The following is a 20,724-nucleotide window of genomic DNA, read 5'->3' on the forward strand; positions in this document are numbered from 1 at the left end:
GTTATTAATTGTGTAGTTTACACATACTTTCATTGTGCTCTTGAGATTTAGCAGAGACCAAATGATGCACACAGAAGGTTTTATAACTGCAAGAAAGTTGGATGCACCGCTTAATTAGTCCTGATACAAAAAACAAAAACACACAGAAAAACCGATTTACATCAGCTAGTGAACTGACTGAAAACAGTACTAGTTCGGAATATTTTCAGATAAAATAAAAGTCGGATGGACATACTCACTGACAGACAGAAAGACAAAGGGACAGACAAACACTGACACACACTTGCACAGAAGGCTCTGAGAGTGGAAAGAACAGACTCCATTTAAAAAGTGACTTACATCACCTCATTTTTGTCGGTGTATGTGCGCTGACAGAAGATGGGCTCTGCCAGAAAAGGTACCTTTTTGCCATAAAATATATCTAAATCATCATTAAAATTATTTTTAATTTAAAGTAAAGCATTGAGTCGTGAGTCCCAAATTCGAGTTGTTCTTAGACTTTACGACAAAAACAGTTTTGGCAATTTTTAGGAATTTAAGATATAAGTGCTTAAATTTGAATCATCATTCTTTTCATGTGAAATAGTTTGACAGTCCTGCCAAAATGACAGTGATTTCAAAACAGATTGAGCATTTTGCCACAGATCTATATTTAGACATTTATGTCTGCACTTTTTATCAAAATGCCTTACTACATGTACAACCCTGAAAAAGTCTATGTTTGTCTCATGTGAGTGAATCTTTATCCAGCAAATTCAACAAATATGAGGTGTATGCACATGAAATAATGGATTCAAAAAAATTAGAGTCTGTTCTTTTGAAAGTAATTAAGAACACTCCAAATTAAATTATCTTTGCATGCCCTCTTTTATTTGTCTTGTTTTTTCGGCAGTTTTAAAAATCACAGTGGAATGTAAAAATGAAAGAAAACAACCATTTTTAAGAAAACAACAATTTAACAGACATGTACATTCATAAGAACGCTCACATTTCATTTTGTTCTCCATGCCCTCTTTTAGTCAAATTGTTTACTCAGCAGTTTCAAAATCACATTGAAAAGTTAAATCAAAAGTAAACAATATATATGTAATTTGTAAAAGCACCAAAACTGAACCTACAAACATCTTAACTATTTTAAACCTGCCCTGACCACCTCTTAATAACGTCCACCCCATCAGATTCCTGAAGTGTTTTTCCCAATTCAATTCACATGTCCATAAAAACAACATGTTGATAATGACCACTTTTCAAGGGCGGATCTGGGGGGGTTACACGGGTTACGTAACCCCCCCCCCCCACCCCCCCCAAAAAGAGGTAATTTATTGGCTCAGGATGCACCAGATAGCTCCATTTTGCTTCTTTGGATAAAAAAAATTTCCAGGGGGGCATGCCCCCGGACCCCCCTAGAGGCTTAGGCGCCCTTGGCGCCGTCAACTTGTATCTTCGCAGTCATTTTGTAACCCCCCCCCTCCAAAGTGAATTGATCCGCCCTTGCTTTTGGTTGGTCCCTAATTGGTCGGTCATTACAGACAGGTTTGACTGTGCCTTACGATTTACCAATGTATCTATAAATATACTATAAATCAAGGAAGTACTGACATCAAACAGTATTACACATTATAAACAATGTTCAGAAAGGACTCTGTTGAGGTTTTCTTCCTGTTACGTCCCTTTAAACTGATCAGTTGATCATTTTGCACAAAGTTTGTTTGATATGACACATACCTTTTTCTTTACCAAAACATTCACACTGGAGCTCACTATCCATCATGGTCACTTCTTTGCAATATCAGTAACCACCGGTGTTTTGCCAACTGAGGTACAGGTATACATGGACCAACTCAATGTCTAAGTCGAAGGGATACAACACTCCTACAGCCATTATAAAACCCTGACAAGAGTTATTTCCAGAAAATGTCTATTACATGTATAACTGCCAAGCAAGCTCCCTGATACACTCCAATCCATCATGCACAACTTCTTTGTGTGGAGAAAAATATCTTTCAACCTAATTTCCCCCAAACTTGGCATGTACATCAAGAAAACAATGTCTGTTCTTAAGAAGTTGATATGTATCATAAAATCAGATCACAACTACCAATACAGTGGAACCTCCTTTTTAAGACCTACAATCTGAGATCATAAAATAAACAAGTCGCATAAGGCGAAAATACAATATTTAGTCAAGTAGCTGTCGAACTCACAGAATGAAACTGAACGCAATGCCATTTTTCAGCAAGACCGTATACTCGTAGCATCGTCAGTCCACCGCTCATGGCAAAGGTAGTGAAATTGACAAGAAGAGCGGGGTAGTAGTTGCGCTAAGAAGGATAGCACGCTTTTCTGTACCTCTCTTTGTTTTAACTTTCTGAGCGTGTTTTCAATCCAAACATATCATATCTATATGTTTTTGGAATCAGGAACCGACAAGGAATAAGATTAAAGTGTTTTTAAATTGATTTGGACAATTTAATTTTGATAATAATTTTTATATACTGTTCAAAAAAAGAAACGCATAGCTTGTAATATTTGGTTAATTTAGTTATATGGCTACAAGGATATCCACCAAACTGCAGAAAATGTTTATCTGGTCGTCGACCTTTCGTCCATTGCCACAAGTGAGCTCTGCACGTGACGCATGCGTTATCAGTGGCTACAATGTCAAAATTGCTCATTTGGCATGACCACTCGTCATGCTTCAGTGTAATCTCGTGAAACTCGGGGAATATTGAGCTCTCACCATGTCTTCCAAAACCCATAAAAGCGGATTGTTCGCCACAAAGAAATCAGACGACAATTCAGCGACAAAAGATGGCCCGATTGAGCAGAGAAGACCACCAAATTGCATTGGGTCGTTTACAAGCAGGCCAAAGTCAAAGTGCAATCCGGCCAGGCACTTCCACGTGTCCCAGAGCACCATCAGTAGACTGTGGGCCAGGTTTCAAGCCACTGGCTCCGTTGCTGACTTGCCACGAGCGGGAAGACCAAGGGCGACAACTGCTGCTCACGACCGCTTCATACGGCTCCGCCACCTCCGGAATCCTTTCCTGTCGGCCTCATCTTCTGTCCAGGCTCTCCCCGGGCCACACCGATTATCGGACCAGACCGTGCAGAACCGCCTGTATGAAGCTGGTTTGAGAGCTCGCAGACCTCACAGAGGAGCTGTCCTCACCCGCCGCCATCGCCAGAACCGAGTGCAGTGGGGCAACCAGCACCTTCGCTGGACCGTCCGGAATCACTGGAGACACGTGTGGTTCAGCGACGAGTCCTACTTCCTGCTCCAGCGACATGATGGTCGGAGGAGGGTCTACCGGAGAGTAAACGAACGTTACGCGCCCAACTGTGTGGATGAGGCACCCGTTCATGGTGGTGGAGGCGTCATGGTGTGGGGGGCGATCAATACCGCTGGAAGGAGCACCCTGGTGCACGTCCAAGGGCGCATAACTGCCCAGCGATACGTGGAGGAAATTCTGCGCCCACACGCCCTTCCTCTTCTGGCTGACCAGGATGCCATATTCCAGCAGGACAACGCTCGCCCGCACACAGCACGACTCACCACCCAGTTCCTCACCGACCACCATGTCCAGGTGCTTCCCTGGCCATCCATGTCGCCAGACATGAACCCGATAGAACACCTCTGGGATGAATTGGACAGACGTGTGCGCAGGCGAGAAGAAGCGCCGGCAAATCACCGCGATCTATTGCAGGCACTTCAGGAGGAGTGGGACACCATCCCACAGCAAGATATCCGGCATCTGATCCAGTCCATGCCCAGAAGGTGCCGGGCAGTTGTTGCTGCACAAGGCAGTCACACCCCCTACTGACTTGACAGCCTCGGCACCCAAACGTATTGATTGACTGATTGATTTGAAGATGCAAATGAACTGTGTGTGCATTCAACTGTGTCCATACCAAATTTCAAACAAATAATCTAAATATTGGATTTTCTGTATTTTTTCGAAAAATAAAACAAATTTGGCAAGTAGCAACTATGCGTTTCTTTTTTTGAACAGTATATATTTAATTTTCAGAGCTTGTTTTTAATCCGAATATAACATATTTATATGTTTTTGGAATCAGCAAATGATGGAGAATAAGATAAACGTAAATTTGGATCGTTTTATAAATTTTTATTTTTTTTTTACAATTTTCAGATTTTTAATGACCAAAGTCATTAATTAATTTTTAAGCCACCACGCTGAAATGCAATACCGAAGTCCGGGCTTCGTCGAAGATTACTTGACCAAAATTTCAACCAATTTGGTTGAAAAATGAGGGCGTGACAGTGCCGCCTCAACTTTCACGAAAAGCCGGATATGACGTCATCAAAGACATTTATCAAAAAAATGAAAAAAACGTTCGGGGATTTCATACCCAGGAACTCTCATGTCAAATTTCATAAAGATCGGTCCAGTAGTTTAGTCTGAATCGCTCTACACACACACACACACACACACACAGACACACACACACACACACACACGCACATACACCACGACCCTCGTTTCGATTCCCCCTCGATGTTAAAATATTTAGTCAAAACTTGACTAAATATAAAAAGTAGTAAAACTACAGAAGTTGTGCACAGAAAGTTTTAAAAAAACAACCCAAGGTCTTTAATTCGTCATCCTAGCTGTCACACTGAAATAACAGTTACCGAAATAACAACAGCCTTTTGAAGTGAACTCATATTTTTTTTATGAAATGGCATTAACAAAATTGTCAATGCAGACAAATAAAAATAATATATGTGCTTTGAAATAACATGTGGAGAAAAACATTGAGCAATCATTTCTTCTCTTAATATAAGTACCATAGGTATGTACCATGCCCATGAAAACACAGCAGCTGCAGAATACATGGTAATATACACATATTTTAAAAATGTAGAAAAGGTAATATTATGCACTGTTGCTCACAACCATCTCAATGTCACCTGTATTGATTGCAAGATAAAGATTATTTTACAGTATTTTTTATTTTTTAGTCCTTTATCTGAGGTGGTTCTGTTCTTTAAGCTTGAAAATCCAAAACCTTGCATCATATTACAGAAAGTGAGAGTGGAAAATTGAAGTTTATTTCAGGTATCTTATGATATCAAGCCAATACAAGAAAACATCAAGTCAAACAAGAAAAAGTAATTAAAAATAAAGCCCATTGTATATATATCTTCCCAAAACAACAAAACATCAAACAAGCTATTAAGAAAAAAAACCACTGCTGCCCCTGGTTTTTATTTTGCATTTTTGAAACACAGCAAACACTACGATTGTCATTTAATCTCATCAGATTGGTTCCTCAGGAACATAACGCTCCAGAATTCTGCGCCGAATGGTAAACTGCGACCAGGCGATGTACTGCATGACCCCGAGAATCACAGGAAAGAAACAGATGAGCTGGAACATCACTGATTCCAACTCATTGATTTCAGCTGGTGAGGCTGAGCCGTGCTGCAAAAACAAAAACAAACAAGAGGCCAAGCCTTCGAGGCTCACGTAAGAAATCGACAAACAGTAACACAAACTCAATCACTCCGTCACACACACACACACACACACAGTAAGCATAGGTGAAACTGTGCAAGAAAGCGAGACACTAGATCTAGATCTGTCTGTCTGCATGTAGCCTACTTACAGGGACACGACTGCCAACTAGTCTCGGCCCGCTCAAAATAAAAAATAACAATGACCGAGACTTTCAGTAATTCCTTCGCGTGACGTCTAACCCTCTTACGCCATAATGTGACGTCTTCAAATGACGAAATGTTAAAGTTTCTACCACAGACATACACACGCACAAACAAACACACACACACACGCACAAACGCACAGACAGACAAAGTTACGATCGCATAGGCTACACTTACGTGAGCCAAAAACCAGTCAGTAATGTACTCTTTCAAGAATTATTAGTGGTTGGTAGTGCTAGTGGGCTACTGAATTTTACCTGTTTTTAAAAATCAACTGAATTCTTACGGACGATAGACTGTTTCGGATCATAGTTTAATTTGTTTTGCCTACATGAATCATTCATTTTCTAGAGTCTCCGTAAGTTGTAAGTGATCGGTGAACTTCAAAGATTGACACATTACTGCATATAAAAATAACGTCATTAGGTATACCTCGTACTCTCACCCAATTGTCTTGGTCCCCACCACAGGCACCTGAGACAAGGGGAGTGAAACTTGACGAAGCACTGACATTTGACTCTTATTTCTGATTTTTTTCAGAAATCTATATCAAGAAACTGTTCACAAATGTGACGTTTTTGACAGAAAACTCTTTTAAATAATTTGCTTCAGAAATTTTCTGAACTTTTATGCATCATATACTTATGGACTCGTCAACTAGATTTTTGATAATACTTCCCAATTAATTTTTGTTGAACTAAAAAAAAAATCATAACAAAATTACAGCTTCCTAGCTTCTACTTACAAAAAAAAAGATTAATTTCTGTCAATCCCACCATTTGAAATTACCTTAGAATGTTAAAAAAATTTGATTTTGGTTTTGAAAATAAAAGGTTGCCCTAAATTGCTAGTATTAAACTACCTTGACTTCTTCATATCCGTATCTGTTGAGAATACTGACAACCAGCATAGGACACAGGGACTGTGCAGGCTTCGTCACCAGAGCATTGCTTCCAAACACTGTGGATGTAATGGGATGCCTGAAAAAAAGAAAGATTTGCAAGCGTTGTGGAAGAGTTGCGCCCCTTACCTCATGCAACCAGAAACATGTGGTCGACCAGTTAAAACCATGATCGGAGCGAATAACCTACTCCCATGTATATTTTATGCAGTGTCTAATCGATATGATGCTCTTTTTTTCAAAAATCTGCACATCGGACGCACGGTTCACCTGATGGCCAACAGCGATCCCTAAGTATGTGTGTTAGTTTCCCACACTGCCGTGACCTTGACCTCAAGCAAAACTTGCATAACCTCAGGCAAAACATGTTGTCGGCTATCACTCGAGGCAAGGGAGCCGGCATTGCCGGGACAAATCGTAAACTCTGATGTGTATATTTTCTAAACAAATGGGGTCATTTTGAGCAGACACCGCATAACATACACATTAGAGCCAGTTACTCACTGCGATCATTAGTTTTTTGACTGGTCGACATTTAATTTTTTACCTGAGCTAAAAAAAACAAGAAGAGCAAACGCTCGATCGAGTCACTTTCGCAGTTCTGAATATTATATGAGGCATCAGATGGACAGGAAGAAATTGCTATTCACAACACAATGAGTCACGTTCACATAAAATTTGAGCCCGGTCACTTTTATAGTTTCCGAGAAAAGCCCAACGTTAAGTTGTGTGTTGCCGAACAGAAAAGGCTAGTTATCTCCCTTGTTTTTCTGATAACGTTCGTAAAAGGCTACAGATGTAAATACTTTGATGTAAAGAATAATCCTACAAAGTTTCAATCACATCCGATGAACTTTGTCAAAGATATAAAATGTCTAATTTTTCCTTTGACGCTGACCTGTGACCTTGAAAAAGGTCAAAGGTCAACGAAACCATCGTTAAAGTGTAGAGGTCATTGGAGGTCACGACTAAACAAAATATGAGCCCGATCGCTTTGATAGTTTCCGAGAAAAGATATAAAATGTCTAATTTTTCCTTTGACGCTGACCTGTGACCTTGAAAAAGGTCAAAGGTCAACGAAACCATCGTTAAAGTGTAGAGGTCATTGGAGGTCACGACTAAACAAAATATGAGCCCGATCGCTTTGATAGTTTCCGAGAAAAGTCCAACGTTAAGGTGGTGTCTACGGACGGCCGGCCGGCCGGACGGCCGGCCGGACAGACTAACACTGACCGATTACATAGTCACTTTTTCTCAAGTGACTCAAAAATGCTTCCATGTGGGTCATTCTCAGATTACTGTCCCAGAGGGGGGTGACCTACTTCATGAAAGGTTTACAACCATAATTTTCCATCAAATCAACTACATGCTGTATCTGTATTGTGTCTCAAGGAATACATTTATATGTTTTCAACCCAAATTTGACTACTTTTTCTTTGCAAATTTGTTTGACATTTTAGTTTGCTGAAAATCGGCTGATTGAAAGCCGTCATTTTGTAACATTCCTCTCTTGATGAAAAACAGACGTTTATCTCCAGTAAACTAAGAGTGAAGAGTGCAAACAAAGTGTACAGGTGCAAAGAGATTATGTGCATGTGTATGACCACAATATCCGTTTAAAACAAAAATCGTTGTTTACGCAGTAATTTGACCGGGCCCAAAATGCTGTTTGGTCGGGGCATCGTGTCATGAATTATCCGGCACAGATAACCACTCATGGCACACAATAACAATGTGTCGGATCTACCTTGCAGGGACACTTTATTTGTACACATTACTGCTACCCAAACACAGCTTTTGTTACTATTATGTAGTTTTGTTTGCCAGTAATTGCAACAGAATCTCAGAGGAGGTCTTGGTGTCACACATCCTGTCATGAGCCTGGAACCAGAAATGCTCACAACAGTAGAAATGGTTGGTTATTGAGCGCGAGACTTGCAGTTTAACTTCCGTGTCTGTCAATTAAATTGTCAATGCCTTGACCGAACATGGTTTTGGACTGTTATGTACTTTGCCGCTCCAAATAAGGGAAACCAACAAGTTTTTTTGAGCTTTTTGTCCACTTATAGTTTTATCACACCCTATTATATTGCACATAAAGTTTTCAACTATTTTCTTTGAACTTTATTTTTCAATGACAATGTGAGAATGTCACGCTTTTGGACCATGACTCTGAGAATGATCCATGTACAAGTCATGTAGAACTGTACATCAACTCCATTAGTTGAAGACGGTGTGACAACAAGTAAAATGTGCGCTATACTTAATGGTTATTTGTACCCCGTACTGATATCGAAGCACGTGGGTCAATCTGTGGCATGAGAGATTGGGTTATAACAAAAATTGCTTGTCAGACACACTTACTGTAGTTAGTAAAATAGTTAGTGGGCAGCTGATTCTCTCTCTTACCTGCGATCATACTTTTCCATGTCTTCATCACAAATGTCAGAAACTGGCATATTGAAGAAGCCGGCTGTCCCTCCAGTAAATGTTCTGTAATAAAATTAAAATAAAAACACATTTGTATTCACAGTGGCAGGTTTAGGATGTGCAACATGAAAACCGCTTCTTTTCACAAACAAATTCATTGCTATTTTAACAAGTCTAGTTATGTGCTTTACTGGTGTAAATGCAATAAACATCACAGTGTGACAACATTTGTAAAAACAATAGGATTGTATATCATATTATATGACTCAAGTAAAATTTAACGCTAATATTTAGTTCATTTTTCTCTAGCATGTTTGATCACAAAGTTTAATTGCTTTTGTAACTCCAATAGTCAAGCATTTTACTCGTGTAAATGCCCCAAAAATAGTGGCATTACTAAGGTTATGAAAAGAGGATTACATATATATATACATGTAGTCCTAAGCAAACTTTAAATACCCCAATCTTTTTTTCTGTGGAACGATTGAATGCCTATATATACAGTCCCTACTTTTACCCTTTCGCTGCCTGTAGTATGTCAGCTGAGTAACTTGCTTTAAAGGGCAACAAACTGTACAATAAACAACAACAGAATAAGAAGAAAAAACAAACAAACACAAAAATAATGTGTGTGTGTGTGGCGTATTTATTTATACAGCAGTCCCTCTCATGAATGGACACCCTTGGGCAATAGCAAACCTGTCGTACATTGCAGGTGGCCCCTGTCACCCATACACTCACACACAAACTGATTGAGTCTATGCTAGCCACTTCTTGTACTAAAACAAAGGCACACTGTAAGTAATGTCAGTTCAGGTAAATACAGGTTTGTAATCAAATATTTCCTGGCAGCAAACAGGTTAAGATTAAGAACTGCAAAGTTCTCAAACTAAGATAAATACAGTGGAACCATCCTTTTAAGAACTCCCAAAATCTGGTCATTAATTAGGAGGGAGTCTTATTAATTACAGACATAAATTCACAAACATTATGAACGGAAAATCCGGACTAAAAGGGGGAGATCTTAATTACAACGAGAGAGGGGGAGGCTTAAAAGGGAGGTTTCTATTGTAACTCAGACCAAACACAGGTAACATACGTGTCAACAAGAATGAACAGCATGATAAGCCAAGGGTTGGAGGATCCAATGAAGAGGTACATGACGATGCCCCCAACCACTTTCCATGTGAAGTTGTATCGGATCACGTGGAAGTAGCCCAGCCGACTAACAAGTGGAGTGCCAAGGATCACAAGAATCTGTCACAGTTTTGAAATAAGAAAATTAATAACTAACACACCAACACTCACATGCACTCTTATTAAAAAAATATATGGATTTTTTTTTAATGGAAAAACTTTTCAGCGATGCTGAAGAACATCACATGCGAAAGAAACACCAAGTTTGATGCGTTGATAAGTGACAAATATCATTTTTAACGATCCAACGTAACCAGAACAAATAGAAACGAAGCTTAGTGGCGACACGCGAAAGGCAAAATCACATTCAAATCGGATCAAATTTACACGGCGCACATTCTAACACGTTTATTTCACATCAGTTGTGCCTAAAAATACACACAGTCGCATATTCGTGCGTGCAGAAGTTATAGACATGTTCACGTAGTTCGCGGTTGGTTTTAGAAACCAAATGTTACGTAGGCAACCGGTTTTTTTAACGATCCAAATGCACACTGTAAACATGTGTAGGGGAAAACAGCTAAGTGCATATGTAACACTTGCACAAAACACAACGAAGATGTACATTGGGGAGTTCTTGGTCGCACTTCATTAGCAGCCACACAGATACTTAAAATCAAGATTTAAGCATCACACAAAAACCACCATTTTTGACGTCATTTTCAGTGTTTGCTTTCATACAAAACACTAAACAACCGAACGATTTTCTTGATTATATTATCGTTATCTCTTTGGTTAATTTGCAGTCTGTTGATATCCTAAAATCATTCGAGAAGCAAGAAAAACATTCCGAAATTTTACTCTAAAGTCATGACCCTCTTGTGGTACACAGCTTTGTGGAAGGACCCATATATATAAATATATATATATGCATGCCTGATAAAATCAAAAACTGTGATGGGCCCAGAATGAGTACATTAAACTATAGAGACCTGCTCACAAACATGATATTTGCAAGACAGATATATATTGCCGTTTTCAAACTGGGTCTGGATCTGGATAACCCGCCTGGGTTGGTGGTTGGCGGGTGCGCCACAGAAGCCGACGACGACTATCAACGTGACGTTTTTTTTTTTTTTTTGGGGTGTGTGCATCTAAAAGAGTCTTAAAAGTTCACTGTACACAAGGTGGATCTTCTTCTTCTTCACTGATGTTCTTTTTCATTTCGGCCCATAATAAAATAATGTAGCTGTATATATATATATATGCAATTTGGATGAAAGATAATAGGGATGTTGTGTGATATCACGTATATAAATAAACTACAAGGCACATCTTCAAACATATGTTGCACATACACACATGTACTCTTGACAGAATTTTTCAATTTTGTTCTCACCCCTGCGCAGGTTCCTGTCATTCCATAGAAGAAGCTGCGGACACCTGAAGGCACCTGGTTATTTGGAACCAGGTACTCACACAGTATGGCTGTAAAACCACCCAAGAAGGCACGATGAAACTCTTGAAAGAAGTTCATGATCACAAATGCAATAAAGTTTCTCTCTGTAAAGAGCTGCAGCATTTTTCCGAAGAAAGACTGTGTGCTTGATTTTAAGTCACTGTCTTTTGTGTTTGGCAAGTTTGCCGTTCCTTGTTGAGTACATTTTGCTGATATTTTTGACTGCAAGTCATATTCAGTGTGAGCATTAAGTCCTGTGAAGATCATCAATAAGCAAGCACAGCTTGCTATTCCCACTGCTGTGAGTTGGAAGAGATGAAAATTCTCGAGTCCGTCAGACATATACTCCAAAAGGAAGATGCTTTGAGCACCAATGAGAGAAGCAACTGTAGAGTATCTAATTAACATTAGTCGGTTGTGAGGGTCTGCTGATAATTCCGTAAACAAACAGCAGCAAAGCAGTCCAACAAATGTGTACATGGTGTCATATAGAAACAGAGATACGATCAGATGCAACCCAACTGCCCATGAACTGCTTCCAAACTGAAACCACGGGATTAAGAACGAGAAAGCAAATAATGGAGCTGTGTACAAAATCCCCTCCCTCCTGGTTCTTGTGAGCAAGGAGCTTGTGTTGTCTTGGAGAATGGCAAACAGCGGGTCGTTGAGTGCGTTCCACACCATGTACAACATCTGAGATGTGTGGAACCAGGATTCTGTGATGTTGTACTTGTTCAGGAAGACTTTGACGTAATAGAAATTAAAAGCACTGTGCATCATCGTCATAGCCATGGTGAGGGTGCAGAAGGAAGCGATGATTTTTGTAGAGCCCATCTTGTCTGTAAAACAAATGTTACCGTTCCCTATGTTTTCAATGAACACTCGTCGACGAGCAAAAAGGAGGAATCTAAAGGAAACTGTGACGCCCCTGTTTCCTCCACAATGTACTCAATTCCACGTATCAAGTTAATCAACACAACAGTCAGTCCGTACCCACGCGCTGCACATGTCGACCAGTAAGCAACGCTTACTTTTCTCTCCACCTAACAGTGTGTATTGCGTGGAATATTACTTCAAATAACAGACACAAGCACAAAAACATACAAAGACTGCTCTTTAGCCAGGACCGAAGCAAATTCCGTCACACAACTTGCACATTGTGACGCTGCATTGGAACATAGACCAACAACAAGCTTCTCTTGTTGGTCTATGTTTGGAACTGGAAGCGGTCCCATTGGAAGGTGTCGTCTGAAATATCAAGGGACGGCACTCTGACTTGTACTTCCTTGATCCTCAATTTTACCACAGGCGCTTGAATCACGCATCTACACTGCACGCCACACTGATTTCTTTTCACTGATTAACCGTGGCCGCCGCAAACCAAGACTTCAAAAGGCTACCACCCAAATCAGAATTTTAGTGACTACTGAAGTTATATTTGTATCATCATTTTATTGCTAGAAAGAGGTCGACCGCGATGATGAGAAAATTACAGCACAAAGGCTTTCTTCTGTGTTTAAAGTGATGGGAGTTGTAATGATTTAAACGTTAATCCAAAAAGACAACTTTTTAAGGTCAGGGAGCAGCTTGGTAGCTGTCCATTGTACATCAGTTTTCAATCTGGATCGACTGACATTTGAGGTTTGGGTGCCACTGAAATCAGTGCCTTTGAAAGAGAGAGAGAGACTGAGAGAGAGAGAGAGAGAGAGAGAGAGAGAGAGAGAGAGAGAGAGAGAGAGAGAGAGAAAAGAAGGAGAGACATTGAGACGGAGAGAGAGAGAGGGGGGGAGAGCTGAGGGGAGAGAGAGAGAGAATGTGAGAGAGAGAGAGAGAGAGAGAGAGAGAGAGAGAGAGAGAGAGAGAGAGAGAGAGAAAGAAAGAGAAGAGAGGGGCGGGGATAGAGGAGAGAGAGGGGCGGGGATAGAGGAGAGAGAGAGACTGTGTGAAAGAGAGAGAGAGAGAGACGGAGAGAGAGAGAGAGAGAGAGAGAGAGAGAGACAGAGACAGACACACATTCACACACATCGTGGTACACAAACACACACTCAATCACTCATATATATCGTCGCTGTCGTGCGCTAACCGTGCAACTGCAGAATCAGTGATTTTACAGGAGCCTCAAAAAACGCGTTGTCGACGGCTGCAACGTCATCCCACATTTGACATGAACTTGTTTCTTATGCTTTACCTATGTGTAAACATGTGATATAATAAAAAAAAATGCAAACTATCTAAAATGTTCGTAATAGAAGACATGTATGAAGTCTGTGATTAGGGTTTGAGATGAAAAAACATTTTTGTCATATTTTGTCAGTTACACGGTTAGCGCACGACAGCAACGATATGTAGACATGCAGGCAGGTAAATGATAATATATTACCAATAAGGACAGACAATACTGCAAGAAAAAAGGCAAAACAAATACATTTTTCGTTTTTTGGGTCTTTATTCTGCATTTTGCAGCCAGAATACACTGATGAAAGAGTGACACACACACACACACACACACAAGGCACACATGAACACACACACACACAAACACATGTACAGACAGACAGACAGTGAGGCATACACACGCACACTTCATTCAGGTATACACCCACACAGTGACACATATGCACAAGGTGTGTCCCCAGGGCTGATGTGCTTGAGAAAGTTACCCAGTGGGTTGGTGCCAGCCGCTGGGTCGGTTTGGTGACAAACATCCATTTCAACCAATCCAACCCAGCGGCTGGTTCCCATCCGGATGGTAATTTTGATGTGCACATCAGTCGAGTCTTCTGACAAGAACACAACCCCCGTATCATCATAGCTGTACCGAAATAAGCATCAACCCCTTCCACCCTGATGACTTTGATTTCAACAATTGCGTGAATTGATCACGTTCAGATTATGCGTGTGTGCAGCGATTCTTGTTCATGGGCTGTGGCATTGCCCGTTTGGTTTTTTGTTCTTATTAATTTTGTTGCAGTGTTGCTCCGTGTGTTAAAGCTTTTTGTTGTTAAATTCCGAACTCAGTAGAATACCGTTTACTTTCCAAGCAACTCCATGGGTTCTTAGTGAGTTCGGCAATTGTCAATTCCCAAATCAGTCATATACTATAGACAATCATACTGACGTTGTTGGACGGTTGCGTTGCGTTGTTTGCGTGTCGCGATGTTGTCTCGTTTGTCAGGGCACATTTACATCCTTAGCTCGTATGAACTTAACGAGTAAACATTTTCTGAAACATAATAACTTGGTCTTCCGCGGCAATTTGCGATTCTTGGTTGACAACTGAGCATGCACAGATTAATTTCACGGGACTTTTTGTGTTGTCCTGTTGTTGTTGTCTTGTTGTTGTTGTTGTTCGTCGTCATCGTCGTTAATAATATCATGCTCTCCCGCATACCAAAACCTTTACTTCCTTAGCCTGTATATAAACCAAGCACCAAGCCGTTGTCCGAGTAACTTTGAGCGCAACAGTAAACAATTCTTATAATTATGCACAGCTTCAAGTTGCTGAACTGATATATATATATATATATATATGTATTGTGCGTTTGTCCCATAAGCCGAGGCCTTTTAGTTGTTGAGGTTGCATTGATCACAGACTTGAGCATCAACACATTTTCTCCTCAGCAACATGGACTTCAACAATCTTGCGACGGATGGCGAACTGAGACCAGGAGATGTACTGAACGATGCCCAACACGACAGGGTAGAAGCAGAGGAATTGGAACATCACTGCTTTTATCACGTCCATCTCAGTATCCGATGCTGAACCTTTCTGTTGTGTCAGATGTATGACAAATAGAGGAACCGATTAATAATGTCTTTTGAAGAAAAATAAAATACGTGTAGTGTCCGAATCAAAAATCAAGAAAGGTAATTTGTTGGAACGTTTGTTTTTGACAAAACAATACGTTACAATCACAAATATGTCGTTTGGTCGATATATTTGTGATTGTAACGTATTGTTTTGTCAATAACAAACGTTCCAACAAATTACCTTTCTTGTTTTTGATTCTGAATTTTGGAACGTTGGCAGTCTCTTTGTTTTGGGATTTACGTGTAGTGTCATTTTTGGTCTATAATTTAAGTACGCCCCCCACCCCCACACCCCGAACAATAATTTAATCATATTTTGTCAAAAGAATGATCAAGAAGCAAAAGGTAAAAATTTTTGTTTTTTGTGTACAAAAACGCACCAGACTATTTTGCTTACAACGCTGTATTACTGTGCACGGTTTCTGCAACTCCTGTACTTTTCGAGCTGGATTCCCCGAAACCTGAGTGCTAGCTATGCACGTCTGCACTCAGAAGCCTACATTTTATAAAGTAATAGAGGTCAGGGTTCCTGCAGGGCAGAGCTGATACAATTCAATGAGTTTTCAAGGACATTTCCAGGACCAAATAAATGCTTTTCAAGGACATGATTTTCCCCAAATTAATGCAAGATATAAAAATGCCACTGCGGTTCTCCGCGTCTGCAAACTATTAGTCATTCCGTAGTTGTTTCCCTTGCCAACTTCCGGGAAGGGAAGCAACTACGGGTGACTAGTAATAGTTAGTTCGTCTGCTTTTGTTTTCACTCGATCTTTTATTCTCCCAAAATGTGTGTACTGTATTTGACGAAAAAAAAGGGGGTTGCATTTTTTTTTTTTTAAATAAGACAAGCTGCTGACGAAATGTATAGGCAACAATTTGGAAAAATCAAGTACTTTTCAATGACTATTTAACAAAACTCAAGGCCTGGAAAAGGTTTTCCAATTTTCAAGGAGTTTTCCAGGGTTCAAGGACTCTGTACGAACCCTGAGAGGTAGAACGATTTTTTTTATATGTCTGCTTCTAAGCATCTTATGCTCTGGTTCATGACATGAAAAACTGATTATGTCCGCATCGACACAAAAAACACACAAATATAACCCTTTTTCGCATGCGTGTCACATTTACTTTTCACGTGATATTTCACCATTTGATTTGATATCTGTTGCTTTTTGGGTCCAGGGGACCATAGAGGCCAAATCAGGACCCCATATATTTCACCATTTGAAAGTGTTTTATTGTTAAGATGTTAGAGAAGAAAACCCCACATAGTTTAAGTGTTCAATGCACACGAACCTTAACCTGCTCGTAACCATAGCGGTTTAGAATGCCAACGACCAGCATGGGGCTGAGGGACTGGGCTGGCTTCACCACTAGAGCGTTGGATCCAAACACTGTCGACGAAATGGGCTTCCTGAAACGAAAAACGATGGAGTCATGAACTGCAACTCTTGTCTTTGTTTAATTTACTTCTGATTTTTAACAGAGGCTCTAAGTCTAGATAGACATGCCTTGTGAAATACACAGACACATTCATCACAGTTTCTTGTAAAAAAACAAAAACACACTTTCCGCACTGTTTTGTGTGTGAGGCTAAATTGAGAGCAATGGTGGAGTGGAGATGATAAATGGGCGGGGATATAGCTCAGTTGGTAGAGCGCTGGATTTGTATTCAGTTGGCCGCTGTCAGCGTGAGTTCGATCCCAGGTTCGGCGGAAATTTATTTCAGAGTCAACTTTGTGTGCAGACTCTCTTCGGTGTCCGAACCCTCCCCCCCCCCCCCCCCCCCCCCCCCCCCCATCGTGTACACTACATTGGGTGTGCATGTTAAAGATCCCACGATTGACAAAAGGGTCTTTCCTGGCAAAATTGCTTAGGCACAGTTAATAATTGTCTACCTATACCCGTGTGACTTGGAATAATAGGCCGTGAAAGGTAAATATGCGCCGAAATGGCTGCAATCTACTGGCCGTATAAAATTTCATCTCACACGGCATCACTGCAGAGCGCCTAGAACTGTACCCACGGAATATGCGCGATATAAGCGTCATTGATTGATTGATTAAGTTATTATTTATTATCAGGTAAAGTGTCGTTACCTTCTGTGGTATTTCTGCTTGTCATCATCAGCAATGTCAGACAAAGGCATGTTGAACAGTGTGAAAGCTGCACTGGAAAACGATCTGAAAAACATTATTTCAGGTAGTACAAGGGTAGGTTATTTGCAAAAGGTGTGTACATTCCGACCTCCATTTACTTTCAAGCGAAAACAAGAACAACAACAACAACAACAACAACAACAACAACAACAACAACAACAACAACAACAACAACAACAACAAACAACAACAACAACAACAGGACCAAGGAAGAAATTAGCAGCACAGGTAGAGATACAGGCACTGGCAGACATTGACAGACACTGACCGTGAGACACAGTCACTGTTCATACCAACATTTTTAAAAACAAAACCAAAACAGATAGCTTAATAACATTTCAAAATACATGTACAATGGAAAGCGCTCACAAGCATCTCGACCCATCGGTCTAAACATCATCGGTAAAGTGAACGGACAACAAACATAATGAAACAAAAGAGAATAATGAGAAGATGAGATGTTAGCTTAATATCATGTCTGTTTTGTAAGCCATTTCGATACAAGCTAAATGTACTGTATTCTTCAGTCTCTTCAAGCAATGTGCCCATACTCACGAGTCGAGAAGAATAAAGAGCATGACGAGCCAGGGGTTGGAAGGTCCCACGAGAAAGTACATGATCATGCCCCCTGCAATCTTCCACACAAAGCTGTAGCGGATGACACGGAAATAACCCAGGCGACCAACAAGGGGGGTGCCAAAAATCACCAAAATCTGCAATAAAAAAAATACAGCAAAAGTGTTAAAACACGTTGAAAAGGAACATGTGTTTTTTTCGTATTATGTGCTCATCTGACTTTCAAAGGCGTGTCATCATAATAGAAACACTGTACTTCTATACACATACTTTTACTAGCAAAAAATTACAAAATCAAATGGCAAAAATCTGTTCAAACTAGTGTCACTGTATGACCTTTCGTTTTTCTGGCACTGAGTCGATCGCTTAAATAAACTAAGACTTAAACAGTTACATTGAAGCATAGTAGACTACTCAGAAAATGGCTACGTGCCTTGCTCTATAATTTTGGCCATACTGACCAATTTTGTTTCTCAACTCACCCCTCCACAGGGACCTGACAATCCATAGAAGATACTGCGGATACCTGTTGCCACCTGCTCTGCAGGCACAAGGTATTCACACAGAATGGCGGTGAACCCACCCAGAAAGGCACGGTGAAACATCTGGAAAAAGTTCGTGATGACAAACGAGACGAAATTTCTCTCAGAGAAGAGCTGCCACATTTGTTTGAGGAAGCCAGAGTCGGCCTCTTCTCCCTTTTCAGCTTGTTTCAAATCGTCACTGGAATCTTGCCTGGGAAGATCGTACTGCGTGTGCGCATTAAGCCCGGTGTAAACCATCAATAAGCAAGAGCAGCAAGCGACGCAGACGGCCGCGATCTGAAAGGCGCGAAAGTCTTGAAGACTGTCCGACGCGTACTCCAGAAAGAAGATACACTGAGCTCCAATCAGAGAGGCGATGGTCGAGTATCTGGTCAGCTTGAGTCTGGTGTGAGGGTCGGCAGAGAACTCCGTAAACAGACAGCAGCAGAGAAGCCCCACGAAGGTGAACATGGTGTCCCAGAGAAACAGAGCCACGATGAGGTGAAGACCAACAGCCCACGAGCTCTCCCCGAACTGGAACCAAGGAACGAGGAAAGACAGGGCGAAGAAGGGAGCGGTGTACAGGATCCCTTCTCTTCTGGTCCGTGTGAGGAGAAAGCTGGTGTTGTCTTGGAGGATGGCGAACAGCGGATCGTTGACGGCGTTCCACACCATGTACAACACCTGGGAGAAGTGGAACCACGACTCCTGGATGTTGTAGCGGTTGAGGAACACCTTAACGTAGTAGAAGTTGAACCCCCGACTCAGCATTGTCATGCCCATGCTGACTGCACAGTAGGCCAATATCGTTTTGTTGGACACCATTTTGTTGGACGTCATTTTGTTGGTCTGCCTGCTTGTTTGCTGTAGTAGTAGAAGTAGTTGTAGCTGTGGTGGTAGTAGTTATGTTGTGATTGATTGTGTTGTTTTTGACAGCTACAGTTTCAATTGTTCACTGGCCTCGCCGCTTATCGTGACACTCAGTGATACCAGTGATTGGCGTCTGTTTCAGCTGATGGTTCTTTGTGTGTTGCTTTGCTGACAGCCACAGATTCGGCGGTGCTTTGCTGACTTTGCTTGTTGTACCCTGGTAATCTGACTCTGATGCTCAGGGGATAACAGCTGTGTGGTCTACATGTGCTTCTTTCAGCCGGTGAAAGTTACGCTGAGAGAAAGAGAGTACATGTATACGTAAAGTAAAGAAGTAAAGAATGCCTTTCGCATTTAAACAATTATCTGTTTCTTCTCAGACCACTGAAACACTAAGTCATCAGACACAGCATATTTTTCTGGGTGTTCTGTGGTTTGCAGTGAGTGAGCCCTTGACGGAAAAAAAATCAGTGGTTTGTAATTATTATTCCTTTTGGTACTTCCGTTTAAAGGCACAGTAAGCCTCCTGTAAACCATCACAGATACTGTCAGGCTTTTACACACAGTACAAACACCCTTCCATTTGAACGCTCACCAAACGGGAACAATGTCATGTTCACTCATCCATGCATCACAACAGCTTGCTTTCCAACTAGTGTCGTGCGCTGCACTGCCCTTTCGATGCGCTAGTTCATTCCACTGCAGCGAGCTTCTGTGTCACAATGACCGACTGAATATGTGATATAAACACAAGATGTTGGCGGAGAAACAGGATTTATTCAGCCATGCTTGCCAACGTTGTCTACCGTGCAGCCAAAGGCACAGGAAGTTCCTCCAAGGGAGGTCAGTTATCAGTCAATATTGCACTGACTACATAGATGCAGTTGCTTCCCTTATTAAAATTAGCACAGTACGTCAGTCACATGACAATGTGCGAAGTAATAAGTTCGAGTCCATACAGACTAAACATCCGTTACACATAAGTGTAGCCTAAAACTCGTCAACATCAGGCAGTCTAAACAACGAACGTCGAATTACCGAAAGTTGTAGATCGTGATGTTGAATCAATTGTGCGTGCTGTCCATCATCTCAGTGTTCTAAGCCTCAACCAGTTTCACACACACTGACTGACATGACACTGAAACACGCAAACGCAAACACACACACACACA

The 20,724-nt window shown here is 41.0% G+C and overlaps 1 protein-coding gene across 2 annotated transcripts; it reads right to left on the reverse strand.

Moving 5' to 3' along the window:
* Positions 1 to 843: 843 nt before the first annotated feature.
* On the reverse strand, positions 844 to 20,400 carry LOC138958933 (transmembrane protein 180-like). Of its 2 annotated transcripts, XM_070330273.1 has the most exons (8): positions 18,641 to 20,400; positions 18,138 to 18,295; positions 17,523 to 17,606; positions 16,720 to 16,837; positions 10,120 to 10,277; positions 9,000 to 9,083; positions 6,552 to 6,669; positions 844 to 5,450 (listed from the first exon to the last, which is right to left on the reverse strand). In XM_070330273.1, exons 1-8 carry the CDS (start codon positions 19,520 to 19,522, stop codon positions 5,286 to 5,288), a joined length of 1,767 nt encoding a protein of 588 aa, XP_070186374.1. In that variant the 5' UTR covers positions 19,523 to 20,400; the 3' UTR covers positions 844 to 5,285. The 2 variants fall into 2 exon arrangements, with proteins under 2 accessions (XP_070186374.1, XP_070186375.1); XM_070330274.1 differs by lacking the exons at positions 16,720 to 16,837; positions 17,523 to 17,606; positions 18,138 to 18,295; positions 18,641 to 20,400 and adding an exon at positions 11,557 to 12,876.
* Positions 20,401 to 20,724: the final 324 nt, after the last annotated feature.

Source organism: Littorina saxatilis, linkage group LG2 (genome assembly GCF_037325665.1).
Source record: "Littorina saxatilis isolate snail1 linkage group LG2, US_GU_Lsax_2.0, whole genome shotgun sequence".
Lineage (NCBI taxonomy): Eukaryota > Metazoa > Mollusca > Gastropoda > Littorinimorpha > Littorinidae > Littorina > Littorina saxatilis.

Coding starts and splice junctions, on each gene's coding strand:
- LOC138958933 (XM_070330273.1), bottom strand. CDS start 19,522: ATGACGTCCAACAAAATGGTGTCCAACAAAACGATATTGGCCTACTGT. Junction 9,084..10,119: donor CTGTTCATTCTTGTTGACAC/GTATGTTACCTG, acceptor ATTTTATTACAG/AACATTTACTGGAGGGACAG. Junction 5,451..6,551: donor ACGGATATGAAGAAGTCAAG/GTAGTTTAATAC, acceptor TTGTTTTTGCAG/CACGGCTCAGCCTCACCAGC.